The 27,907-nt window shown below is 40.7% G+C and overlaps 2 protein-coding genes across 7 annotated transcripts in view; both read right to left on the bottom strand.

Annotated features, from left to right (window-relative positions):
- Positions 1 to 6,809, bottom strand: part of CC2D1B (coiled-coil and C2 domain containing 1B) — a 36,098-nt gene extending 29,289 nt beyond the window's left edge. For 3 of the 5 annotated variants that reach the window (XM_082313590.1, XM_082313587.1, XM_082313591.1), the window contains exons 1-3: positions 6,724 to 6,809; positions 6,077 to 6,181; positions 2,887 to 3,028 (exon numbers count right to left, since the gene is read on the bottom strand). In XM_082313590.1, coding sequence (XP_082169716.1) covers positions 2,887 to 3,028; positions 6,077 to 6,142 — 208 coding nt within the window. In that variant the 5' untranslated portion in view covers positions 6,143 to 6,181; positions 6,724 to 6,809. Of the gene's footprint in view, positions 1 to 2,886; positions 3,029 to 6,076; positions 6,182 to 6,282; positions 6,315 to 6,461; positions 6,544 to 6,723 lie in introns of those variants that run through there. The other 2 variants (XM_082313588.1, XM_082313589.1) reach the window with 2 other exon arrangements.
- A 1,345-nt stretch (positions 6,810 to 8,154) lies between these two features.
- Positions 8,155 to 27,705, bottom strand: ORC1 (origin recognition complex subunit 1). Of its 2 annotated transcripts, XM_082312317.1 has the most exons (18): positions 27,598 to 27,695; positions 26,814 to 26,927; positions 26,567 to 26,671; positions 26,038 to 26,165; positions 24,478 to 24,647; positions 23,586 to 23,961; positions 22,615 to 22,912; positions 20,679 to 20,783; positions 20,112 to 20,316; positions 18,931 to 19,037; positions 18,058 to 18,159; positions 17,372 to 17,543; positions 14,997 to 15,104; positions 14,087 to 14,236; positions 12,721 to 12,840; positions 11,004 to 11,170; positions 9,739 to 9,826; positions 8,155 to 8,366 (listed from the first exon to the last, which is right to left on the bottom strand). In XM_082312317.1, exons 3-18 carry the CDS (start codon positions 26,653 to 26,655, stop codon positions 8,172 to 8,174), a joined length of 2,580 nt encoding a protein of 859 aa, XP_082168443.1. In that variant the 5' UTR covers positions 26,656 to 26,671; positions 26,814 to 26,927; positions 27,598 to 27,695; the 3' UTR covers positions 8,155 to 8,171. The 2 variants fall into 2 exon arrangements, with proteins under 2 accessions (XP_082168443.1, XP_082168444.1); XM_082312318.1 differs by lacking the exon at positions 26,814 to 26,927 and having other exon boundaries at positions 27,598 to 27,705.
- Between the last annotated feature and the right edge of the window lie 202 nt (positions 27,706 to 27,907).

The raw sequence follows: 27,907 nt of genomic DNA, 5'->3' as shown, positions 1-27,907 counted from the left end.
CCCAGCTGTCCACGTAAACGCCTCTGATACATCCCTACGCAGACATGTGACTGTGACTCACCAGAGTCAGTAAATGTTGAGTAAAATATAGATCTTCAGGACAGTTTTACAGTCAATTTCAATGGATCTAAAATGGATCCCATCCTTCCCCTGCACTTGCTGAAGCAGCTGAAAATTAACCCAGGTACAAAGCTGTTTCTGTTCAAATAATCTAATTTACTGTATCAGTGCTTCAGTATCTATATCAAACATGTTGCTCATATGTTTGACCCTTAGCAAAACTCTGCAACTAGGATAGCAGGCCACATCCAATGGCAACTGGCTGTATTTCAAGGGTCAGAGTGTCCCTTACGTGAAGCCCCATTAGAGGCAAAACAACCAACCGAGCTTGCTTGGATGGTTGGTTCAGCTCTAATCCAGTATGGCAAGTTGAGGCTACAATTTCAAACATCTGTGTGGCTGACCAAATGGCATTTATCAATCACAGACAGCAGAGATCTCTGTACTTAAGATGTTGCAACAGTATAGCTTTTGCTGTCTGCATCTTCAAGCTAGAGGGAGAGATCACTTTTCCTCCCCCATCAGAGCTCTAGAATGTAAATCCAGGAGTGAATTACTGCACCTTGTGCTCAGCCAAGAACCAAGCACTAGTGCATATTGTACTGGGTCCCTTTTTTCTGACTTCGGCTGGGGCTGCACGGCTAGAAGGCGCGTCCCCTGGGTGGTGGATAGGGGATCCCTCTCTGGAGGGTGCACCGGATAAAATTGAAGAAGGTGCCGCGAACCAATGCAGCCTAAGGGAAGGCCACCCTGACAGAAAAACCACTAGCCCTCCAAGTCATGGGGGTTGGGCAGGAGGCCAACTACCTCCTCCCGGAAAAAAAAAAAAAAAAAAAAAGTTGCAGAAACAACGAGCATCAGAAATGGCGGGGATGGAGAAAATCAGTAACGAAGTGAGGAGGAGGAGATGGAGCTGGATCGGTCATGTCCTGAGGAAAAAACCGACAGAAGACTGCGCTGTGGCCCTTGGGTGGACTCCAGAGGGAAGAAGAAAGCGGGGTCGTCCAAAAACGACCTGGCGTTGGATGGTGGAGGTTGAGAAGAATGGTGCAGGCTGGAACTCTTGGGAAGCGCACGGCACACAGCCGCAGACTGATCGAAGTGGAAGAACCATGTTCGCGCCTTGTGTGCCTCATGGCACTGAGAGAATTCAGTCAGTCAGTCCCTTTTTTCTGTCCTTCTCCAGACAGGATCTGTTTCTCCCCTGTCCTTACTGTACCCTCCTCCTTTCTGCATCCTGCCCCTGCCATGCCCCATGTCCCCATCACTACACTGTACCAGGTCTCATGAGTCCCCAGTGCCAGCTGTCCAGTTGTTCATCTTCCACAAGCTTCTCATCTATATACTCCCAATTCTACCAGGAAAACAGAATAGCTGTAAATGATTTTGCAGAACAGTTTTATGAGCCATAACACATACCTTTAGAAGGCATAGTAAATGTTAATTTTTCACTGTCTGAAGTTTTATTTCCCTCTTATAAAGAGACTGAAAAAACACATTAAGTGACATAATCGGGGAGAGAAAAGAAGTCAGCACTTGAAAAGCTGATAATTCAAGAGCTCCTGACACACAGATCCTCAAAACACTATCCTGCAGGTTTTAACCATGAGTAACCTAGTCTAATGGCAGAAGTTCTGCTATTGGGCTTATTAGCACAATTATGCTTATTAGCTTTAAGGGTTTACTACAATCTTGAAATTTGGAGAGTGGAAATGATTTAGAATTTAGTTTTAGATACAAACACCTCCTCTGTCTCTCATCAATTACTGTGTTTAGACAATCACTTTTTCTAAATATTTTAAAATTCTTCACTTCCCTGCTGCTCTGTGTGAAGGCCCTTCAAATATTACAGGCAAATTACTGCAGAACTGCAAATAAGGCTGTAGTTGCACTAACCCTTCTTTCCAGCATCTGCTCACACACCTGTAGCAAGGGTAAGTCCCATTCTCCTTGTCCCATCTCAACCACTTGCTGCCACCCCTCCCTCGCAGCCACAGCAGCGTTCAAATACACAGGTAACAAACCAGATCAAGGAACTGATTCAGCTTAAAACCTAGCCAACAACAGAAGTTTAGTTTTATAGATCACTTTCCTGAACCAGCTCACCCTGCAGCTCCACAAATATGCATACCAGCTTAGAGGGAGCGCATGCTCACTAGAGACTGCCCCTCTCAGCAGCGGCCTTGATTTATAGTAGATTATGGCAGTCCTGTAAAACACTGCATAGCTGCATGCAAACACTATCAGACAAAATTAACAGATGCTTAAAATATTAAGAATAGTAATGATCCATTCCAAGAGACATTCTAACCTCCTGCATAACACAAGCTGCAGGATTCTCCCAGTAATTCCATTGGTTCCAGGATTTCCCTCTTAAAAGGGTATTCAATTTTGGTTACAGACTCCAAGTAACTAAGAATATAATGCGCATTCAGTAAATTCAGTCTTTAAACAAAAACAGAAGAACAACCAAACAACAAAAAACCCACCCTCCGCAAGAAACACAATTTCCATTTTTAATTCATCTAGCACCTACTACATGTTTTTATGACTTCCTATGCTAAACAAGCATGTCTTAATTTAGTCATTTGATTGGCTAGCCATCATACATCTTTTTCCTATGTCTACAAGAGCACAGACAAAAAAACCCTCTTACCCTTTTTGTGGAGTAACAGCTTAAACCTTTCAAAGTAAAGGAAAGGGTTGTTGCAAGTTCTATCAGTCATGAAAAAACATTTTAGATAAATCAGTGATTTGTAAATAGGTATCTTTAATAAATTATTCAGATAGATTGTCAATAAATAAAACCCAGATACTTTAACTTACTTTTCCCTTTTGGTTTTGATTTCCCTTCTTTCACCTTTGCTCCTGTGATAGCAGCAAGCTCTGCTTCTAGGTCCCCATCATCTCCACCTTCCTCTGCACCCAGAAGCATCTCTTCAGGATTGAAATCTACAAACAGCCCCAGCTGGAGCCAAGGGAAAATAAAAAAAAAAAACAAAACAATACTGCAGTTAGAACAGAGATGACACTCAAAAACACCACCCTGCATGGATTATTTAAACCTTTTCATGCATTCTGGATTCTCTTCATTTTTTTTAAAGCCCACTATCATAGTACCTCTCTTACCAAAACAATGCATACCAGGCACCCATAACTGACATAACGTACATAAATCTTAATAAGCCACAACTACTCCCTCTAAAACTCTACACAATCAACAATTTTTTTAAAATCAAGCCTATCTAATAGTCTGACATAACAAGGTAAAATAAAATGATGTCTGTTATACTGAGCCTCACGAAGCAGATATCATCAGGGAAGTTCAGGGCAGTTCCTGTAACAGCTAAGCTAAAAAATATTCCATCATTCACACAATCCAGGTCTGACACGCGTACACTACAGAGATTTCACCCTTATCTCTCGGAAGAAGCTGTATTTACATATAGAGAACTGTTCTGTACTTCTCATTACCTCAGTTTGTAAATCATAAGTAAATGGAAAGTGCATGCATACCCATGGAGAAACATAACCATTACAAACCCAGCAATGCCTACACTACACTGGAGAAAACGATCAACTGTCTGGAACAGATCATCAGCTAAGCGACAGCATCTCAGGCAATATTATTAATAACAGTAACCAGAATTTGACAAAGTAGTGGGGGTTATCACTCAATTGTTGTAAAACATGCCAAAGGACATAAGTATCAGAGAAATCTCTGAGGTCTTAGCCTAAAAGGGATTCTTCTAAGATGCCATTTTATCATGATTTTTATATTGCTGGTTAAGATACAAACTGTCCCAGAAATAACAACGTTTTTATTCAAAGTATGCTAAGCTTTTTTATAAATGTGAATTAACTGAATTAGATCCATCCTATGAGGTAGGTGGAGTGGCTTTCCTCAGACTTTTTCAAAGCACAAGCCCCTGTTGGCTTATTGGTCTTCACATGGCCAAGTAGGCAGCAGTTCAGCCTCTCTCAGGCAAAGGAATAAAAATTGGTTGTCATTATTACAAGGGTTAACAATCTCCTCCTGCCTCCAAGGATGTGAAGTGCTGCCAGAAGCTGAAGCCGCCTGTCAGTTTATAAACTAGTGTGAATAAGTAATGACAACTTTTTTTTTTTTAACCCTGTAGGAATCAAGGTGCTGGCAGCTACTGCCTTGAAATATTTTGTGTCCCTCTTTGAAGCCTTTTATAATCCCAAAGGAGAATGTGAAATACAGCTGAGAAACACCAATTCCAAGGACCAGGAACAGTACTAAAAAATCAGCAGCTATTTGTTTACTAGCCCCGATCCTGCTCTTGACATTCCGCAAGGCACTGGGCAGATCAGTTAGCCACCCTCTGCCTTATCCATCTCCCTTCCGTAAAACAAAACTAACACATTTGCAGTCTTGGATAGAATGGAAAGAAGGTCAGGACAAGATTGAATCAGGAAATATTTATAACGGTGATCTAAAGATTCAAGTTCTATGGAACATACGTACACCTTTTAGCAATGTGCAAAATGGATCAGGAGCCCATGCGATCTGTTCATTACTACACTGCAAGTGTAGAAAGCGAAGCAAGTGTAGTAATGAATGAAGTCAAGAACAGAATCCAGCAGTTCTAGCTCTAAGTCTCTCAATCTGTTCAGTAAGGCACATTTCCAATGAATAGTATTAAACAAACGTTTAATAAAACGGAAAAAAGAGGTTATAAAAACCTTGCAGCTGATACACTACACAGCACAAGAACAGTTTAAATTGAGTTAATTTGCAAGTGAACAAGCCATTAGTGTATTTGTTTCAAGAAACAATCCTCCATGCTGTAAGACAGGCCGAGTAACTAACTGTATTGATTTAGAAATTAGTAAAATATGTTAATCAGATCCTTTATTTACTCCTTATCTTTTTTGAGTGTGGTTTCTTTTTTTGGAAGGGGGAAGGATATTTTCACCTTTTATCTTCTCCCTTGTTCAAATGGACTAAATTATATACTACCTCTCCAACTGAGAAATGCAAGCTTTCGCATGAGAGCAATGGCTACATGACAGATCTCTAACTAAACCATTCTGCCTCCAGTATGAGAATACTGGTTCCTAAGAAATCACCAAAAGACATTATCTTAGCCATTTTCTCTATTCTAATATCCTATTCCAATCTCTTTTCATATTTCCCTATATTCTTATCAGTTATTCCTCCTCTGTATGTAACCTGCCTCTATTCTACCTTCCAAGGTTTCTAAAGTTCCATTCTGGTTCTAACATATTCTTTAACCCTAACCGTACTCCATTTTTCTTCTGCTATTCTAACCGCAATTTTGCCTTGGCTGTATTTCTAATTTTGAAACTGTTGCCTGACTTCCTACACCTGCCAACCATGACTAAATCATGTTTCTCTCCTCAAGGCTTCTGAAATTACATCCACAGGTAAAGAGTATGAAAAAACCCCAATACATGGACACATCCGAGCTCACCTATAGCTACAGCAGGGGGACATAGGCTTATCAGTCTATCTGTTGCAAGAAAAAGTGACTATACGCAGGGAAATTAAAGTTAATTGTCTCTGGTGTAGCACCTTCATGTTCTCCCATATGTGCCCCTGAATTTGTTACTTGATATTCTGGTCTTCTTATTTCTGTTTTCTTAGAGATGTAAGAAAAACCTCCACATAGTTATTGAAGTTATTATTAAATCTCAATGTAGCTGGGGTAGGAAACTACTATAAGCATGAGTCATGAGGTCTCATGCAATGATTACAGCATTACAACACTGTGGCTTCCCTGCAAGACCTCCACTGCTGCATATCAGATACTTACTTTAAGAACGCTCTAAAGGAGAAAGCACGAAAACAGGCACCACACTATTTAAATGTTTTCATGGTCCTGCAATATCTTATTAATGCATGGGACATTCTTGCAGGAAAACAGCAGCAAGAGGTCTGAACGAGACTACCCCGAAGAGCAGCAGGAATAGGAGGTTTCCCTACCTGCTTTGCAACCACATCTCCCTGGCCCTTTGCCTTCCTTACCTGCTTTGCAACTGCAGCTCCCTGGCCCTTTGCCTGAGGGCTTTTTTTAGGTCTTCTGCCAAGCATGCTGGTTCATGAATTTCAGAGGATTATGTCTCTAAGGGACTGAGAGCACATGAAATTGAACGTCAGTCAGTATCCCCGCCTGTCTCAACGCACTGCAAACTGGACGAAGGCAGGCAGCACGCAGCAGGCTGTGCACAAACCTGCAGCTTTTCCCGAGCCCCCAAAACACCGGGCAACACCAGGAGGGCAGGGGGGCCGGGGCGGGGGGGGCACACACCATGTAACACGCTCCCCAGGGCCCAGGCCCGCCAGCGCCGCCTTCCCCCCAGCCGCCCTCCGCCGGGCCGCCGCACCCCTCCCTCCGCCTGAGGCGACTCACACCCGGCGCTGCCCCGCTCCGGCCCGGCCCGGGCGGCTGTGCGCGGGCAGGCGGCGGGACCCCCTCCGCCGGACCCCGCCGCGCCTGAGGGCGGGGCAGGCCCGGCCCGCCCCGTACCCCTGCGGAGCCCTCCCCGCCCCGGCGCAGGGAGGAGCCGGCGGAGGCGATAGGCTGAGCGCCGCGCAAATACCCGCCGCCTCCCGCCGAGGGGCCGCGAGCGGCGCCGCGAGGGCCCGGCCCGCGCGGGCAGGCCCCGGCTCACCTCGGCCTCCCGCCGCCCGCCCAAAGGCGCCCGGTGAAGCGGCGCCCGCCCGGCACGGGGACGCCTCGGCCGCGGCTCCAAGGCAGCGCCGCGCCTGCGCGGAGGGCGCCGGGGGCGGGGCCGGGCGGGGCGGGGCCCCGAGCGCTGCCCGCTGGCGGGGGCGGCCCCGGGCCCAGCGCGGCGGGAGCGGGGGGGGCACCGTTGCGTTACCGGTCACCGCCGCGCCTCGAACAGCTGCCCCGAAGCCCCAGGACGGCGCTGGTGCCGGCTCTCGCACAACTTGGCCGCGGTAAGGAAGCGTTAACAGTAAAAACTTCAGATGGCCAGCGCTGCCTTGCCGGCGATACACTTACCCCTACCCCGCCCGCTTTGCATTTATGCATTCTCCTGCTAAAAAGCCGAAATGCCAACTTAGCACTTTCACTTCTCTGCGTTAATAAATGCATTAATAATAACCTGTAGCATTTCAGAAGTGCATTACAAAAAGGAATCCCACTGACATTAATTTTTCTGACCCACGAGTCTATTTAACATCCATTTTTACAGTTTTCTGAAGCTGTTGCAAAGTCTTCAGTCTCCTACAGAAGCTGCAGCCATGTTATAGTGATCCCATTCATTGGCCAGGGTACGGATTCATTATCTAATCCTACAAAAGTGAGCTCTCCGCAAGAAGTCACTTTTCTCCTTACCTGCAGCTTAGGCCACTTCCATTTTTAATTTACTAAGGTCACTCAACAAGAACAATTTTTGGAGCCTGTTCCGCAGCAACACAATTTTAGGAAGTGTTTTCAAACTATCCACCTCTAAATGACTAATATATTTTGGTAAACAGTTCAATTACAAAAGTGGATTTCAACAGACCTGCATTACCCGAGGCAATTTCTTTGAAGCAATCCTTGATATCAATCAATCAAAAAGTAGGTTACTTGAATGACAAATTTCGTCTAGTATTTTTACTTTCCTGGTAGCACATAGTCTCCTCAATTGAAATATTCAGCCTTGATTGCAAACTAAAAGTTCCTTTTCATTGTATCAGTAATGTAAGTTAATCACATTTTAGTGATGTCTTTTATACTCAATAAAAGTCAATGAAGAAAAGCTACATAAACTGCAATGCCACAAAACCAGTGCTAGTCTTAAGAAAAAAAGCTCCTTTGCACTAGTAGTGATGCAAGTGCTCCGTTTCCGTTCGTACACCTCAGCTGAAAGGGGACCAGTTACCAGCACATAAAAATATTTTAAAAACAACTAATTTGATTTCAAATATTTAAAATGCTTTGAAGCAAATTCTTTATTATACAAAAAGTGCTTTAATACATCAAACATTTAACCAAAGTATTTAGAAAAAATACATTTCGCTATTTCCATTTCATCAACAATTAAAAGAATTTAAAATAGACAATATTTAAAATATTTATACTTAGTAGAAAAATAAAATCTCTGTTGCCTTATTCATCCTTCAGCGCGTACATGACATCGTCCTGGCTGATATTTAGTCGCACCCGCATGTGAAGATACTTATTACTGGACTCCACCAGCAAGAGCCTGCAGGCGCCAAGTCTTGAACAAATCGCCATAATTTCCGATACCGTAGGACTCTGCATGCCTTCAATTCTACACAACGCTACGTGTTGATGATAGACCTATTAAAACAGAGAAAAAGGACACAGGCCATGTTTACCTCCTGCTGCAATCTAGTCAGCCAAGGTGAAAGAGAGAAGCTTCCTTCCCTCCACGTCTATGGGAGGGGAGGAAAAACTAGCTCCAGTCCGCTCAGACGAAATGCGCACATGCTGCTGTTTTAGCACAAACTGTTAGGACTTTGTCAAGGAAGCAACAATTCCAAGCTATAGTTTCATTTTTTTATATAGCCAAAAAGCAAAACCATTAGCAACCTAACCTTTTCTGCAATTTTTTTAACTAGATCATTTTATCTGTTGCTGCACCTCTTCTTCCCCCGGACTAAAGTTTATCCAGAAGATTAAGGGCTGACATACAACTAATTACACATATCAATCCGCTCAGAAGTGATATTCAGGCCCAGTGACAAGTAAGCATGAGTCACACTGACTACAAACATGAAAGATCACAGCTTAGAAAGGCACGAGAGAATGCACTTGTCACAAATCACACAGACTAGTAAATCTGTAACAAGAATCAGTTGGGGTCTTCTGCTTTTCTATTTAGAAAAAGCAGAATAAAACCTTTTTGGTGTTAGAGGAAAAATAAAGGGAAAATGTAACAAATCAGTCTAACAAAATATTCTTTGAAGTTCAAGAACCAATTGCCCAGTGGATCTATGCAATCAACTGATGCAGATGTTCAGGAGCCAGTAACAGAAGATGTAATTAAAATGCTTACTTACAAACCTGTAGAACCAAATAAAACTGGCAGGTTATTTTATATATAAATATATAGTTCTAAACGTTTTTATAAGTATTAACATTTAGCTTCCACATTGTGAATCATGACACAGACTCTGTGCAGAGTCTTCACAGCTCTGCTGGTGCCAAGTATTTTATGGGTCTACTAGAAAAAGTGAAGCTACTAGGGCTATACCTGCCTCTATTGAGAAAGACCGCGATACAGAAGTTGATTCCAACTTTCAGTTTTTCTCCTTGAACTATGTTGCCTGATATGTTCAGGTTCTCTTCTATTTTTCCTGTTATGAAGCATGTCAGGTAGAGGCATGCAATATTTTCAGGTGCAGGCCAAAAAAAATCACTTTGTGATCCAGATCACTGGTAACATTAATACAACAGCAGGTGTTTCCAATTATAAGTATTTAGTCCCATTGAAAAAGAGGTGGTAGCATTCAAATAGGCTTTACACCTGTCCTGGACGGCCATGCCCCAATTTACCTTGCTATCATATTGTCTTCCATCAAATTTTAGGATTAAAACGCCCAAATATTTAAATATTTACACTTTTGCCTGATAATTTTGACAGTGCCCCCCTTTTGTAAAAGAAAAAAAAAAGAAAAAAAAAAAAAAGTACTTTGAAACACAAACATACCTGTTGAACTGTTGCCTCCTCAACTCCTGCCCTGCGAAACTCTGCTAAAATTGCTTTCAAAAAGATCTGCTCATGCAATGAGGCATTCCTGCACATCAAAACAAAACAGACAAAAATCAGTCTGCCAAGTTTAGAACTTATGAAAACTTCCTAACTTAGGAAGAAGTCTGGAAGGGAAACTGCTTGGTAAGCACATTTACATGCAGGGTATTTTTCTACCCAGGAGGGGTAGTTCATGTCAACCAGCCATTATATTACAGCCTGCCACCCTAGCACCACAATACACTGCATTTCACTTCACCTCGCCTTTCTTTCAATGTATCTGAACACAACATTTCATTCCGTACATCACACATGTTCTGCAGTGTGTTGCGGTCAACTTACATTTATGAATTAACAAATTAACATTCAGGTTTTCAGGCCCAAGTAGCACAGTAAAAGCATTACTTATACATCCAGCAAAATATCCTATTTGCACCCTTTAGTCTGCCCTTCCCTGCTGAAACCCATTCTCTTCCTTTTGACCAGAAACTGGTAAAGCACTTGACCAAGTTACAGCACTTGACCAAGTTACAGCTTGTGCAGAGCACTGAAAGGCAACAGAATTCCTCATATATATTCCCTCAGGAAACCTTTTGGAAGTCCTAACAGAATCTATTTATGTTAAAGAAAGAAACCAGTTCAAATGGGAAAGTCTTGCATTCTGCTCAGACATCTGTGGCTCCATCTAAGCGTGCAAAGACAGTGGCATAATACAAGCAGATATGTAGAGGGGAAGAATTGGCCCTTGAGGACCTGGTGCCTATTCTATGCACATCTGAGTGGTTTTTCCTTCAGTCTAGCTCAAAGTCTGGTCCAGTATGCTGAATAACCAGTAGTGGTTGTAGTTGTTGGCTCCTGAGTATATCTTCCAGATTTAGTTCCAACTGGAAGGAATTCAAATATATGTACTTGGAAACTGCTGTTCAGTGAAATCAATGTACCATAAGCAGGGACAATTAGGAAATTTCAAAAGCCCCCTCCTGATCTGAGGTAACACACTAACATGGAAACATCCTGTATAAACTTGTACAAGTGATTTCTATGCCTTTGTTTCCCGTCTTTAATTCCTATTTTGCACCTCTCTCTCCTAGCTGTGCTGCAACATTTGTTTTGTATCATACTTCAACAAAGCATGGTCCATCACATATGCTCTCAAAGGGTAGTGAGGAATAGCCCGGTGAAAAAAACATAATAAAAGAAATTCCTCTGAGAAATGTTTTTACCTGATTGCATTTATATACGGTGATGAAAACATTTCATCTATGGCTTCTGTTATGTGGGCCATCCTGACTATTTCAGGGGTTCTCTTTTGGCTAGCAAACTCACAGATCTCAGTGGCCCTTCTGCAGATATCAAGGCAACGCCTTGCATCACCGGACAATGCTGCAACCTGAAAGTAAACATGACAGGTTTGTAGCAATATTTCCTACAAGTTGAGAAAAAGTTTAGCAAGAATCAATAGACAAAAAAAACAACAAAACCCCAAACAAAAAACCCCAAACCACAACCCAACCACAAAACAGGAGATCAATGCTACTGTGAACTATGTTACTAGAATCCCAGATTTTAAATAAGAATCCTATTGACCAAAACCAACAGAAGCAACCCTCCCACAACCCCACCCTGATCTGGTCATCACAAATTCAAGACTGAACTTTTTTCTATAACCACAGAAGTCAGAGGTTAAAAAAAAAAAAAAAATCCAGGAAATTTAATGTGAGCAGTTCAGTTCAACACCAGCGGTTTTCAGAAATGTTATCAATAAAGACCCTACCATAATCCATGTTCATGCAAAGAAAAAAAAAAAAACAAAAGGGGGCAAAAGACTCCTCAGTTTTTCCAAACTCAATAGAATACTGATTTTAAGAGTACACTAATATTATTTAGTAGGTCTTAAAGAAACATCTGGGATAGTGAATTCATATTTACACATGCCTAAAAATTTTTAGGCGTCTGAAATTTCTGAAACTAAATACTCTTAAAACACCACTTGTGGTTTAAAATTTTAATAAAGCTATGAACATTCGCTAGATAGAGTACTGGCCTAGTTTTCCCAGTAGATGCTGATAATGTATGAAAGCCTTAGAACCCAGCTGGAGCCAAGAATGAGAAACCCTTTAGAAAATCTAATTGGGACTTATTTTTCTAGATTTTCTGAAGAAAAATCATACTGGAAAAAACACCGCAGATTATTCAGTCCGCAAAATCATCACTATTATTCTTACAAAAAGGTGGATCCTTCATAACAAGACAAATGCTTATATTTACTTCTGACATATTTATGAGTACTTTTTTTCTTTATCCTACCATGATGCTTAGCAGAAGTTTAAGCATATACTGGTTTACAGATGTTCTAACATAATTTTAATGGATTATTTTAACATACAATTGCTAACATAAGACATTAAATAATGCATACATCTTATTTTGAGAAGCTACTGATCCCTAATGCAGTGTTTATTTTTTATACAACTGAGTATTAAGACTGGCAACAGAACAGGTACTATCTATTATGCCAAGGCTTTAAACATCTTGAGAAAGAAAATGAATATGGATATTTCCACTGCCACTGGCATACTAAGTTTTTTTTTTTCAAGATCATCCAATGACTCACATTATGCCAAACACTGGAGAAAGCTGACATCTTATCATTATGCATTATCACGACTCTTGTTGTCATGCCTCCAGCTCTTGGAATATACTGCTGCCTTCTCAAAGTAGGTGGAAAAAGCAAGGACACTGCTTTAGCAATGTTTCCTGCGAAAATACCCTGTACACCTTAGAGAGAACATATTGTATGATCCACCACTTGCGCCCCACTTTGTCTCCAATACAGAACATATAACCACAGAACCAAGTCTGACTACTGTGACAAAATTCTTCCCCGCTGCCCCCCACACTCTTTACCTAGCACAACACAGACATCTGTACTGTGCTTACCTTTCTGGAAACTAGCTGAATCGCATCCTCTTCAAATGCCTTCATGCTGTTCAGTCTGGATGAAATAATTTGCTGTAACTGTTTGTAGGTGTAGGGCTGAAAGGACATTCTGGTGAGGCCCTACAGTAAATAATACAATACAGTGAGAAGCGTTTGTAGTGCTTGAAAACTCTAAACTGCTCTAGCGGTTAGTTAGTTTTATTTTCTCTGGTAGGAGCAATCAGTCTTTCACATCCTCCCCCTCTAAGTGACATGCTTTAATCAAATCTTCCTCTTCACATTTGTGAAATAAATGTGCAAATCCACAAAACTGTTGACTAAGTGAGGACCACTGGTTGGACCTCCCCACTGAAAGGCCTGAGGAGCAAGCAATGCTGATACTGGAATTCAAATTTCTCTAAAAAAACTTGTAAACAAATCAGAGCCACCTAGTACAAAAATCTTTTGATTGCAAGTGTTTACACTTTATTTTTTAATACAGTAACAGCAGAAGCTATTAAAAAAATATTCATGTCTCCTTTAGCAAGTCTGTATACATGTAGACAGTCATACTATTGACTTCACATTAGCAACCAACCAAAAATTAAATTCTCTTCTGGCTCAAGCTAATAAAAACTGCTTTCAGATGAGAAGGACAATCTACGTTATAGATGGTGCACTGCCTTTCATATTCTGCAGGAGGCCCGAGTTTTGCATTTCTTATGCAAAATTATCCTCTCTTGTGACTATATGGAGTCAGCCGATCTGCAGGTTTAGCGGGTGGGGGAAAAGCAATTCACACACTGCGGAACTATTTTTGAGTCTCAGAATGATGGAGGCACAGAGCACTGATTTTGCAAATCCCTTTTCAGAGCAGCGATGAAGTGATGACCTAGGAAAACGCATTCAGCACAGCTGTAGAGTGCATCCAACTTTCTTTGTTGGATACCTTTGGACAGAAAATCTACCAGTTGATGATGGCAAACAGAGATAAGTAACCAGGTGCCTGGAATGAAAGGGGGAAGAGGAAGGGAAACCAGAAGAGAATTCCTCTGAACTCTAGAGTAAGCAGCTTAACCATGAAGCACAGCATTTGATTATCCAAATCTTAATGTGTTTAAAAAGACATCTGCATTCTTAATTCATTCGTACAAGAACACAGTGTACTTACATGGCATAACATCTGATTAGCAAGCTGGCTCCTAAACTTACTTTGCTAAGATTTATGTGTTCATCATCTGCCCTCTGGAGAGGAAAGGGAATTATAAAAGCATTGTTTAACCTTTGATGTAACCAATCCTACCTTTCTCCTGGATTACTTTTGACTGCATACAGTATTTAATCTGTTCTCATTTTCCAGCATAGCAACAAAACTGCTAGGACGTACCAGTCTGCTAGCTACTCTGTTCATCATTATTCTCTCTGGCAAGTCCATGGTGTTAGCAATGGCCAAGATGATTAACTTGGAGTGCTTTTGAGTTGGCCAGTCAAATAAATTGTACATCACATTCTGTTTCCGGGTCCACAGAAGATCAAGCTGCAGACACAGAGAGAGAAGAATTAGACTGGAAAAGAATAGCCTTGTATTTACAATACCTGACGGGGGTTTGAGGGAGCTAGCGCTGCCACAGAAGACTTCTTACATGATTCTGAACGAGCTGTCTCTGTTGCGTTTCCTTTATCCATCTACTAATAGGACTGCATTTTCTGAATTAGGGCTCTAATCTCTTTTGGAAAAGCACAGTCCTACTAGATGTTTGAACAGTATTAATCACAGTAGAGTGATTAAACAGCTGGAGTTTTTAAACACTACTGTGATATTAATACTACATCTAACAAGATTAAAAGACCCTCCATGTGAGAACCTGAATTAGCTTACAGCAAAAAATAAGCATGCATTTGTTTATTGCCAAACATAGCACATTCAAGGAGTTTCAAAACTGGCTATGACTTATTTCACTGTGAGTTTTCTCACTGGAAAAGCAGCAGCTTCCAGACAAAATACAGTTGAATTCTATGGTATTTAGAACTTGATAGAACAACTCATTCCATGACTTGGACCAAAACAAAACATAAAACCAATGTGAAATCCAAGGCAGAGAACAATACAGCAACAGGATACTTGCCCATTTAAATTCAGTTTCCTACTAAGGCTAAGAGGAACTATTTGTGTCTTCTCTCCTAAGTCTATTCCTTTTAGATCACATATGATATACTCTAAGCATGTCTTTTTCCATTCTCCAAAACCTCATTTCTTATGATACTTCAAGGAAAGAGTGAAGGATTCTTTGTCTCACCTCATCCACTATCAGCACTGTGGTCTTCCTCTTTGGTCCAGGTGTATTGAACAGTTTTGCCAACAGTGCTGCAGCATGGGTTGCTGTCACCTTCTGACCTGTCAGTAACTGGACAAAGATTAAACAATGGTGCAGGTTAATCACACCACACCCCTGGAAATAGGAAGTTTAACTCCTATTCAGTTTTAACTTTTCTCTAACACTCAACACCAAGCACCTGGATTTTTTTTTTGAGGGTGGAGAAGGGGAAAGTTAAAAAAGAAGTAGCTCATAAGACACTCAGGTCTACCAGAAACTGCCCATAAAGGAGAATGGAAACAAGAGAATACATAGCTAAAAAGAAAGGCCATTAGAATTTCCTGCAATTTGTCTTAAATACAGATTCATTAAGAAATCTTGAACGCAGTCTCAAGAGGACTCTAAACCTAGCATACCTCAAGGATGTCTCTGAATACAAAACACCTACTGAAAACCTAAGTCAGTTGACAAGAATGGCCTGACTTCAGTAATCTTGGACTCCCATTAAAATATTAATGAATCATCAGCAGGATCTAGAACTAAATAGTTTATTCAACTCTAAGCTAAAAAGATACCTTCAACAAGATCTGCTTCTGCAATAATATATATGGCAAAACAGATGAGCTGACTGTACGTTACCTCTTCCCTTGCAGGTGCAAAGATACACAGAAATTAAAGCATGACATTTCGAAATTACACTATATATGCCGAATCAATTGTGCAACATAGTTCAGAGTCAAGCGGTAAAGTAAAATGGAGATTGCATGTGAAAATTATATTTGTTCTCCAGAATCCCTTCAAAAATTACCTGAGATTTCATAATTATTAAACAAGCCAGAGCATGACAATAATGTATAATCTATATTTGTTTCATGTTTCCCATTCCGTCAGGACAATCTGAATCAATGATATAAAGCAGTTGGATCCCAGAGGATCCTGATTCTACAGCTCTGGAACTGGGCATCCAATACACCACAGAGTTCAATTTGTTGTGGCAGAACAGGCACACTGAAATACACCCAGGTATTTAACCTTATCTCCTTCATCTGTCCAGGCCTTCCTGTCCCTGTTCCTTCCCTATAAACTCTCCTATGACAGTGAGGTAACCGCAGTAGTGAACACTCCAGAATTTGCTTCAGTGATGCAAAGAAACATCAGCAAACTGGATCTTGAGATTGACCCACAGCAAGAGATGCAGCAATCAGAAAAGCAGCAGCAGCCTAGCTGGGGTACTTGGGTAACAGCTGAGGCAGAAGGAACCAGAGAAATAAGTGATTTATATGACTATGTGCTCCCCTGGAAGATATTTAACTGGGCTAGCTTAAAGGGTTCAGGGCCCATGGGGGGCAACAAATTTTACTTCCAAAGGCCTATTCTTTATTATTTTTAAAAGATGTATGCTGAACGGGATAGGAACAAAGAGTGTTAAAATACCTTAACATTACCATGAGATAAGGGAAGTGTCATGAAGCATTTCACTATGCTAAAGAAACAGTGACCTGGCTACAACAAATCCCTCAGCAAGACAGTGTCTATGCTGGTTTGAGGAAAGGATGCAAATATGTAAATTTAACTCCCAACTACGAGGATAGGGATATTAGATCAATGTATGCCACTTACTGCTCAGATAGAAGATGTCAAACTTAAATAAACGGGGCAGAAGTTTATAAGAAAAGGGACTAGATGCTTCAGGAAACCATCGTTTCATTTCCAGGTCACTGGCTTAAAGTTCGCCTAGACTGACAAAGGTCTTGAGCAGTTACTGTCTAATGCCTATTGGGTGATCTTAATCCAGTCCTCAGAAGGTTAATTCACACCCATATAAACACAAGCACAGTCAGTAGTCCAAGATGAGATGCTGCAGACTAGTTTGCCATGAAAATCTGAAATACAGTCTTGTTGACAGGGATAGTCCCTCTTTAGCTGGATTGCTACGATGACAGAACAATTAACCATTAAGAACCTCTTAGTCATCATTCCACTGACACACTGACTTCCAGAGTTCTCATCTCTGTAACTTTTTAAACATAAATGTGCAGAAAAAGTTACAGAAGGGGAAAACATAAGAATGTGGTTTAGATTTTTTTAAACCTGCGTGGATGTAATAAATTAGGCTATTTCCCAGCCACTGCCCTTATGCAGCTGAAAGCAAAATAGTTCAAGAAGTTGGCCGTGGCCTTAAGTTAATTATTTTTTAACCTGCTCTAAGATAGAAGCATACTGTCTCTCAGAGGGACTACTTGGAAGTATTGATATATTAAGTGACTTGAATCCTGTAATACATCAAGGATCTGATGGCAAAGCATAAGATTTCTTCTTCTTTCAAACCAGAGAGCCATTGAAGAAGCTTTACTTACCTCTAGTATCTGCACGTAAGCTTGGTGAGGGTCAGTCAGCTTCATGCCATTAATCTCTACAAACTGGAATGATGGTAGGTCATCATTTTCTGCAGCTTCCTGAAGACAGCGAATTACTTCGTGAACAGTTGCAGTTTTACCTGTTCCAGGCACTCCAGAAATATACATGCACCTACAAAAGGAGAAAATCTTTTCAGCAGCCTGAGCAAAATGGTAACGCTCTTAGGATTTATGAGCTGGAATTCCTGGGCTCTGAGACCAGCCTCGAATACTACTCCTCTATCACTTCAGGCAATTCCTTATATTTCAGTTACTTGATTTGCAAACTGGGACACATAACACATTGGAGGATCATGAAGATTTTTATTATTACTGAAGCAATTAACAACCTAAAATACTTCATAAATGTAAGTTACCTCTTTTTAAAAAAAAAAAAAAAAGGTTTCCCAGCCATCTAAAATTGACTAGTTATTTCCGTCTTTAATTTGAATCTGTACAGTAAAGGAGCCCACATTATTTCTATGCACAACCCTTCTTAAGGAAGAAAAAATACCAGGAAAATTCAACTAGGAACTTTAATCAGCCAAATGATGACAACTTTTTAAATAAAAGTAGTGTTGATTGTCTGACTGCTGTTATGCCATATGTAGATGTGATCTCAGTTATGGTCTCACCAACAAACTCACCCTCCTGTACCATCAATAAGTTTGCTTTCCACAAAGTTATAGATATCCTGGAATTCTTCCTCACGACAAGGTAGAGATTCTGGGATAGCAGAAACATGCAGCCTTTTGATTAAAAAAGAAAAGAAAATTGAAATAGGAGGTCTAAGTTGCATTTTCACAGTTCTGCCTGAAGAGCCTACAGACATACCACCTTTCACAGTTGTGTGCAGTTTTTAAAAACTCTTACGTATTTTAAGTCTGAACACCAATGTCAAGCATCCCAAAAGATATAGCCTAGTGTGATTTTAAGTTCTAAGAGGGCTGAACAATCTTCTTCGTAAACAAACAGCACGAACATGCAGCAATAAAGATCTAGCTGTTGCAATTCACAACAAAAAATGGTAAGTCAGTGTAGAAGTAGGATAAAACAGGGAAGACCGCTTATAGGAAACTGAAAAAACTAAAACTCAGTTTGAAAGATGCATTCAGGATTGAATGCATTTTTTTCCACTGTGAAAATCTGCAATGATGCCTGTAAAGCTTTTTCACACACCAAGAGGAGACAAATATTGTACCTTGACAATCTAAAGCTAATAAGAGAGGATCTTTGTTTTTCTAATGTTGCACAGAATAAAGACAGATACCTAGTTCTGAAGAATTTAGCATGGACTGGTTACAATAATTTGAAACTGTGAAAGTAGTACCGTAAATACTACTAGTATTTGTAAATCCAGTATTGTACTGTAAATTCATAAACGCTCTTGTGGTATCAAAACATCGTGCATTTTTACCAAATTTATGCAATATGGTAAAGATATTTCCCTATTTCAGCATAGCCTACTGCTCTGCATGCCTGATAGAAAAAGATGATTTCCTCCCTTGAGCACACATTACCTTAATCTGGCTTCTTCTAGTATACTGGCTGGTTTCTGTGCTTCATGGTTGCGCCTAGGAATTTCAGGAGTTGCATTCCGGGGTGTCTTTGGTGTTCCTGGTAAAGGCTGCAGAGAAAAGTTACAACCTCAAACAGATTTTCTACATACGGCAATTTCTGTTGGAGACTGATCATTCATACAAGTTTCCCAAACATCACTTATGCACAAAGACTACCCAGGGATGCCAGAGTACAAGATGAAAAGAGAAACAGTCTTTACAAAGAGAATTACCAAACAAGCCTCATGGTCTTTTCTTCCTAAGGGAAAAAAGAAATTGGAAAGGGGGTGGTGACAAAGACAATTGCACCTTTTAACTGTCTGAAGAATTTTTAAATTATTAATGTTTTTCTGAAGTGCTGTGTTACAAAGTGATTTGGTTCTTAAGAAACAGCAAGCAACTAGAAATTGATCTATCTGAATTTCATTGTCCGAACAAAAAAAGCCATATGATATCTTAATTATTCTTCTTTGTTGTGCTTACAAGTTCTAGTTATGCTAGGTTTTCTGTGTCAGACATTTCATAAACACAGAGTAAAAATTAGCCATTGACAGTATGTACCTGGCTATGGTGCTGAACACAGTCTTAATGAGTGAGGCCTAAGATTCATGTAGCCTGGTATCCCATCTCCGTCAGCGGCCATGACACTATGAGAAACTGCTGGCCACACTCTGGCGTGGCCACGAACGCTGTAGAGCATCCCTTTTGTGTTGGTAACCATCTGCACATTGGTAAGCTTTCAAGAACCAGGACAGCTCTACTGCCAAGCACAAAGTTGGTCTTATGGCTTTCTGCTATACATAAAGACTATACAGAAATAGAACTAAAATGCCTCAGTGCGCAGCTTACAATAAAAGTAAAAATGGTGGCCATAAATGGATTAATCAGTTTGTTCGGCTGCAGTCCAGTCCAACATTTTCCCTGTCTAGGCTAGAGCTTTCTGATCAACGTTGTCACAACATTCACAATATGCAAGTGTTTATACATTTGCATAACCTACTCATATCAAAGATCATATGAATCAAGATAATGTTTCATTAAAAGCTAAGGGGTTCAGATACTTAACTTTGGTACACAGGCATCAAGCATTCAAATAATTGGCTTAGAAATAATAAAAATAGCTCTTTTATATGGAACCTTACAGTTTTCTTCAGGGTCTTAGCAGGAGTGTGAACTGAAGACTTCCTTGAAGATTTTGGGGTGCTGAATATTCTGCTTGATTTAGTTTTCTTTTCTGGGGTACAGAACACATCATCCTTCTCTTCCTCCTCACTACTTGAAGAGTAAGAGCTGTCTGAGCTAGAGAGGAAATCCTCTTCCTGGTTCGACTCTAGTGTATTTAATATGCTGTGAGAAACAGAAATGACATGAGTTTTGAAAAAACATATACAACTCTACACACTACAAAGTATCATTTGTACTTTTTCAGCTTTTTCTGTAGTTATCATAATCAGCAAGCCAACATATTTTTTCACCTGAGCTGTTAATTTTCCATGGCTATTTAATAGACTGGTTTAAAAGGAAGTCAGTTTTCTGATGAACACCATGAGTTGGCTTTATGTTTCTGAACGTAAGATAGTTTTCACTCACACTGCAATTAAGCTGTGCTACTAGAACCATTTGCATTTCAATATCAAGCTAGCCAAACTCTCAAGGCTTCGAGTTATCAATAGCAATCTGAATAAGATATCATAGACGTAAAAGTTTACCTGATTTGCTCTGCAATGCGAGCGCTTGTTTTCTGTGCGCATATTCTACGGGAGCGAGGGGTCAATACAGGGCTCTGACTATGCAGTTCCTGATGTCCAATTAAACTGTAAAGAAAAAACACAAAGCTATTTGTATTTCCTCTTTGCATCACACTTGTAAAGATGGAGAGAAGGCCTTTCAAACTTCAGAGTCAATTGTTACAGCTGTCAATCCAGCATGAATTCTTGTTTACAGTTATCTACAGATTGGCTATGGCACGGATATGGGCAGCACCATTTCCCCTCTCTCGCACTCTCTCATCAATATATCTTTGCCAAAAAAAACCAAACCAAACCAAAATCCACAGAATATTTACTATCGTACATTCATGGTCTGTACCATAAAGATTTTTACAGTAAAGTGTAAGTGTTTCTATAAAGCTTTGTGAACCAGCTGAGGAAAGCTGCCAAGTCTAAAGAGAGAGACCCTATGTCCATACAAGTCAGAGTTGTTAGCTGACCTTTGATGCTGCGACAATAGTGACTGCACTAGCATTAGTTCAAAACAGATGTCTCCGGCTTGGGCCCTATCAGCATTATACCACTTTGTTTCCTGATGCACCCTCAGCTGGCAACAGCTATTTATTTCACATTGACTGACAGCTGCTGCACATTAACAGCTTTCCCTCACTTTCCCAGTTAGACACATACGTGTCGGTGAAGAGCACTGAATAGATGCTGATACAGTTTAATTAGCAGCCAAATTATTTTACAAGTATAACACTGCCAAACTGAAGGGACAGGCTCAAAACAGTAGTGGTTTTTTGTTTGGTTGTGGGTTTTTGTTGTTATTGTTTGGGTTTCTGGGTTTGGTGGTTCTTTTGGGTTTTTTTTTTTTAAGAGAAAGAAAACAAATATGATTTTCTTTGGGCATCTCTGTGATGTGCCCTTTAGAGTAGATTTTTCTATTTGTGTTTTGAGATTCCTTTGTTGTCTTCTTGGACACTTCTTCATCACTATCACTGAAACACTTTACTGTTAATACAACTTTCCTATTAGTTCAAAGGACACAATGAGGTTAATTAATTATTTGTAGACAGGTCTCAGAATTTTTTTTTTAGATCTATAAATACCACTGAAATGCCATTACCTTATCAATGAACAGTAAATTTTTTTTTTTTTTTTGCTATACAGTAAGTGACAAAGATGGGGTGCAGATCCACCAAGTGTTGCACCCACATCTTTACTCTTTGAAAGGAGGAAAGGAGGAACATGACTGGGTTTTGGCTTCTTGCAACATGTTATACAAGAAAGTCTGATCCATTCTCCTCCTGCCCCAGCTTAATGCCATTTTTAAAGGCTGTGTGAAGATACAATTAAACAATTACGCTTTTTGAGTTTTGATTTCTTTTCTACATAAAAATTAGCGTGAAAGTATACATACAATTATCATGAGAATTCTCATGAGGCCAATCGCATCCCTTTCTATAGTTCAGCATATCTCAATAGCTGTCACAAGTAGGGCACATTCAAGCCTGTATGACATACGTACAGTGACTGCAGGGAAACAGATTTTTATCCATGCTGATGAGTACAAACCATAACAATCAATATGGCTTCAATTCCCTTTCCTATCATCCTACCATTCCCATTTCCAACCTCTTCTCTCTGTTCTTGTAACCATGAACGGCTTGTGTCCATCTTTATAGCCAGCTCCTCTTATCTCCCCAATCATTCATTCACCTCCAAGCACCACACTTTCTAGAGCTTCACCACCGTGCACTTTTAACTATTTAGGCTATCCCCCCTTCTCTCAGTGATCTCAACAGCCAAAACGTGGTACATAGAGATTTCACCTGCTTTTTCTCTCCAGAAGCTTTTCATAAATGTGCTTTAAGAGAATTACATACAAATAGAAATCCCATACAAAAATAATTATAAAAAGGCTATCACTTACGATATCATGTCATCTTTCATATTAAGATTTTTGGCTTTCTCACTGGAGTCTTTGACCTTACTATAGGGTGATAATCGTATTGTATCACTAAATCTCTGCCATTGGTCTGCAGTATCAAACGTTGACTTTGACTTATCATTGGCGCAAGGTATTTTTGGTGGCGAGCCTAAAATGCCAGTGAATTTCACTTTTCTTTTAGTAGCTGATGGTTCTAACGGTGCTACAGCATCACAGTCATCATCCAAAAGCTCCAAAACTTCACATCCCAGGATCCTGCCTTTAGGAGATCTTGTGGGACCTAAGAATCAAGAGCAAAATGAACTTTTGTCAGGCTTTAATATGGCTGGTTTGGTTAACTTTCAGAAGACATGGTACAACTGGCTTGGTGGCTGTCATTTAAATGAAAGGGGACGGCATTACTCTCCAGGAACAAGGAACTGAATACATACAGAAGACATACACTTCCTCTAAAAAGATGACTAAATAGAATACAAACTGTTTTTTTTTTTTTTTCCCCAGTTTTCTAACCCACCTTCATCACTTACAACTTTACTCAGGCTCCAGTTTGACAATATGGCATGTTACATAGGATCAAATGTGCTTATTCAACCAGCCCAATGTAAACATTCTAGTGCACCGTCAGAAGATTAAAGAAAGTGAGACGTTCTGAGGTCAAGTTAGGCTGATTGATAGCATTTCAGCCAACAAGCGCTTTAACTTAGACTTACCAGTTACAAATAAAACATTTGCAACAGCAATTGGATATAAGCAGTACAGTTGCTTGAAATAACGGATATAAGACAAACAACTGATGCGCCCAAAAGGCTTGGGCTAACCCCAAAGCCTGAATAAGGTAGCTAAAAAAAAAATGATGTTGAATATTACCATTGTTTGAACTACCCAAAATGAAGAGGCACAAAACATATCACATTCAAAACTACCAAATGGACAGAATATTGCCGTATACATACTGTTTAACTGTAACTTCTTCCTTGCTGCTGGAGTTTTGATGCCATTAGCCACTCTTTGTGAATGTCTCTCCTTAGCAAGGGAGGACTTGGAAGCAGAATGTTTTGATTCTATTTCCAACTCAACATTTTTGGGTTTTGTGGCACTCCGAACAACTCTCTCTGTTTCTTTTTTCAGGGGGGAAGTGATGTCCAAAGAAAAAAATGAGTTTGAAGATTTTGGGATGCCACCTCCTTTCTTATTAGCTTCTTTCAGCTTAGAGAATGTGTCAGGGGACAAAGCCTTAAAGCATTTCCCATCCCAAGACTGTTTTACATAGAAAGTTTGTTCCTTGTTTAATGGAATAGGTAGTTCCTCCCCGAGATGCAGTGGTATTACCTGTAAAAACAGAAAATACCAAAACACGCATACCTTAACATTTACTGTTCATTTAACATTCAACTATTTTATATTCACAGATCTTATTATTGGAACTCATGCAGTCCTTTATTATATAGGGCAACACCTTCAACCTACATTTACACTAGCATAAGTTTATTGCACTACATAAGTTTATATTGCACTAGCATAAGTTTATTGCACTACAGGACTCCGATCACGTTACTTCCTTCCATGCAAACCTCTAAACGAGCTGGCTGCCAACAACCAAAGTCATTTTGGGATGGAAGAAAGACAGAATATCAACAGTTTTCAACTATCCTATCCTATGTTAACTGTATTTGTATTTGTTAACTGTATTTGTATTAACAAATACACATTGCACATTTGGTTTGGGAGGGAATAAAGTAGCTGCACTGTTCTGTTATGCTGTTTGAATTGTTTGTTTCTTTTTGAATTTGAATTTGAATTGTTTGTTTCTTTCTTCCCTGTGTGTAGAGGGGCTGCAGGACATACCATGATGCTTTTAATAATGGTCTCCACGGCTATATCAGTGTCATAGCCAGGAACTTGATCAAAAAACACCTCCTGGGGAGAAACCTCTCTTTTAAGCAGTTTCCGTTTATTCTGAGGTATCTCTGTAATATGAGAGAACCACTGCACGACTGCATGTTTCTGCTGAATGCCTGTAACAATGAAAAAAAAAGTCAGTGAACATTAAGAATTTTATTGTATTGCAGCTAGTTATCATCAGACTTCAATGACTTTAGCTGAAATGCCACCAAGGACAGAAGTCCTCCATGGACACGGGTGAGAAAGCATCTGATAAGAGATTACAATTCCCATTTTCTAAGCTAAATTAAAATGTTTGAGTTGAGACTTCTAAAGACTAAGATAACACCTACATAGGGTCTCAATCAGAAAATACCTGCAGACCAGCTGATCCACCAGTTCACTACCACAAATGAAGATGTTCCTTATTTGCATAAATATGACCTAATCGGACCCCACTAACTGAAAAGAGTGACATAAAAGAAGAAGTGAGAAATTTCAGAACAGTATTTGTAATTTCAATGTTATTTTAGAGGTAAACCAGAAACACATTTATTAACTGCCTAACAAACCAGAGAATCCTGTTGTTGAAATGTCTAGAAGAAAGTCTGAATAAACACTATGAACAGATTCAGTATAGAGTTAAAAGAAACACTTGGAACATATAACAATTGAATATTAAGTTCCTCTCTACATTTTAAGGTTTTCATCTTTGAATGAAAAACAAAGCCACATATCTGTAACAAATTTGTCAAAGATATAACACAAAAGGAAAGTCTTGTTCTCAAGGAAGTTTCACAGGTTTCATTCCAGCATGAAAAGAATATTCAGTTACATTACAATAAATCTGCATTAGTAAATAAATAAGCTGGAGTGATATGTATTTATGTGTTAAAAAAGTAAAGAATTAAAAAAAAAAATCAAAATATTATTATGATGGCCCAAAACAAACAACAAAAACTGTTTGAAGGAATTAGACAAAGCTAATGAGGAGTTTCTAATTCAGACTCAGACATAGTCTTTGTATCACTCACCTTCCATGATTTGTCGTTTAATATCTACCTTTACCTATAAACAAGGAGTTCTACAAGGGACAGAAGTAATGAGCCCCATTTATTCAGCCTCGTGCCTTATTGCTAAATTCCCCGATGTCTAATAAGATGCAAGTTCCAGGGCTGCAGTGCTCTTGCTCCATTTGGATTCTCCAATCTCTAAATAAAGCATGAGCTCACACTGTCTTCCTCAGGAACCATTTCTTTTAAATTAGACAACTAAGCAAAAAGGTTGTAAAAATTTATTATCTTTAAGCTCTCTGTTTATCTATCAAATTTAGTTGAAATTAGTCATCAGCCCCAACTATTTGGGAAGCATGTGACTACAGATGCAGTGATCACCAAAGCCTAATTTCCTTAATAAGTCAGGCCAGTGATATGGGGTTATGGGCTAAATACATCCCCATGAAATAGGTATCTTCAAAACATTTTAAGATTTCTCAGATAGGAGGTAAAATTTTATTTCTCTTACCATCTTCATATAAATCCAGGAGTTGTGCCACAAAAGGTTGATCTGCATTCTCCCCTTCTACTAAAATAAACTCGCCAAGTTGTATACAGGTTTCTGTTTTGCTTCTTTCTGATTTAATAAGGATTCCCCTAGAAAGTGATGCACATGTGCAGATTAGCAGGATTTCACATTCTTTATAATTCACATATCATTAAAGCTGATAGCCTGTCAATCTTATAGCTAGTTACGCTCCCTCTTGCAAAGCCTACAACTGAGTTTCCTAATTAAAAGCTTTCATATATATTTCAAACAGACACTTAACACTTATTCACAGATTTAATTAAATATTTTTGTTTATACATTATGTAATTTATAATTCAAGAGCTTTGTGACAACATTTTTGTTATACACATACAGTGTCATGACACAGTGCTCAAAACCTTACTCATATTCTCACTGACTGCCACATTAACCTCACCGATGTCAGAAAGGTAAAGAAACGTTCATTGATTAAGTTGCCCTGAGCAAGCCAGAAATAACTGTTATTTACTTGTACTGGAAAGTCCTCAGTTTTCTGTCTGAGCTCATGGGGTTTCCATACCAGGAGTAGATAATTTTGCTTTGCTGCCGGGTGTTCATGATTCCCAAGGAAAAGCTAAAACAAACAATTATTTGTATTATTATTTAAAAACAAAAGCAGGGAAAAACTCAAGATGGCCAGATACATAGAAATGCCATCAATTCTTTCAGTGTGTATGAAGAACGTGGCATGCATCGGTTGATTCAGAGAAGCCTACCTTCACCAAAGCCTCCAGACGCCTCTCCTTTGAGGGAGGAGGAAAAAAGGAAGGTGTTTAGCAGCGCGTTGTTCTTCAGTTCCTTTTCCCACGTCCAGCGCTTGACTAGCACACCTGACAAACACGCGATTCCCTTGTTACTGGCTACTTTGCTCACTCACAGAACAAGTTATCAGATAGATATCTTCCGTGTTTTGTGAATTACCGAGACTCTTTGTAATTAATGAATTACCAAGCCCTCCCGCTCCCTCGGGCTGCCCTCGGGGCCAGCGCGGCTCCGGGGGCTCGCCGCCCGCCCGCCGCGATGGCCACTTCAAGGCTAAGGCTTGCTGGTTTTCGTCCAGATCTCACAGCGACCAGGCGGGTGAGACCATCACGAACGCTTCGTTTACGCTCAACTTTTGTGTGCGATGTTTTTTTGTTTGTTTTTTTTTGTTTTGTTTTGTTTTTTTTCCTAAATAAGGATTTTCCCTCTGGAAAACGCCACACACACCAGCCCCCCCGCCTCCCCCCCTCCCCGAGGGCTGCTCCCGCCTCGCTCACCCCAGCCCGTCGGTTTAGACGAGGCAGCGAAGAGCCCGGGCAGGGCTCTGCCTCAGGGAGCCCGCTCCCCGCCCCGGGCTGCTGCCCGGTTCCCCGGCGGCCTGCGGGGCCATGGCGTCGGAAGGGGCCATTCGCACCGCCGGATCGGACACGCAGAAAGATACCGAGGCGCTCCACCACCCTCCCAGAGCCCCTAACCCGCCCGCCCCCCTCACGGACCGCAGGGCCGAGGCCCACTCACCGCGGCGCCTCAGCGAGCCCCGGGCGCGGCGGCGGCGGCGGCGGCGGCGGCAGCGCGAGCTCCTGCCAGCGCTAGGATAGAATTTCGCGCCAAAGCCGGCCCGGGTCCCCGACCCCTCCGCCGCGCGCGCGCGCACAGGGCGGAGGGGGCGGGAAGAGGCGGTGCAGCAAAGGCGCCATGTTTGTGCCTGGCGCCCCGAAGCCGCGGCCGGAAGGGATGTTATAGCCCGAAGATAAGATGGCGGCCGGCGGCGGCGTCCCGGAAGCGGAAGCCGGTGCAGCCCCTCACGGAAGGGGAGCGGGGCGGCCCG

The sequence above is a fragment of the Platalea leucorodia genome (assembly GCF_965183815.1).
Source record: "Platalea leucorodia genome assembly, chromosome: 5".
Classification (NCBI taxonomy): Eukaryota; Metazoa; Chordata; class Aves; order Pelecaniformes; family Threskiornithidae; genus Platalea; species Platalea leucorodia.
This window is presented reverse-complemented; position numbering and strand designations above follow the sequence as displayed.

What these genes read in the sequence shown, in the direction of transcription:
- ORC1 (XM_082312318.1), bottom strand. Translation starts at nt 26,655, where the DNA reads ATGAACACCCGGCAGCAAAGCAAAATTATCTACTCCTGGTATGGAAAC. An exon ending in CTAGAAGAAGCCAGATTAAG is followed by an intron (nt 18,160 to 18,930) that starts GTAATGTGTGCT and finishes TTTAATCAAAAG; the next exon opens with GCTGCATGTTTCTGCTATCC. An exon ending in ACAGAGTAGCTAGCAGACTG is followed by an intron (nt 12,841 to 14,086) that starts GTACGTCCTAGC and finishes TATTTACTGTAG; the next exon opens with GGCCTCACCAGAATGTCCTT.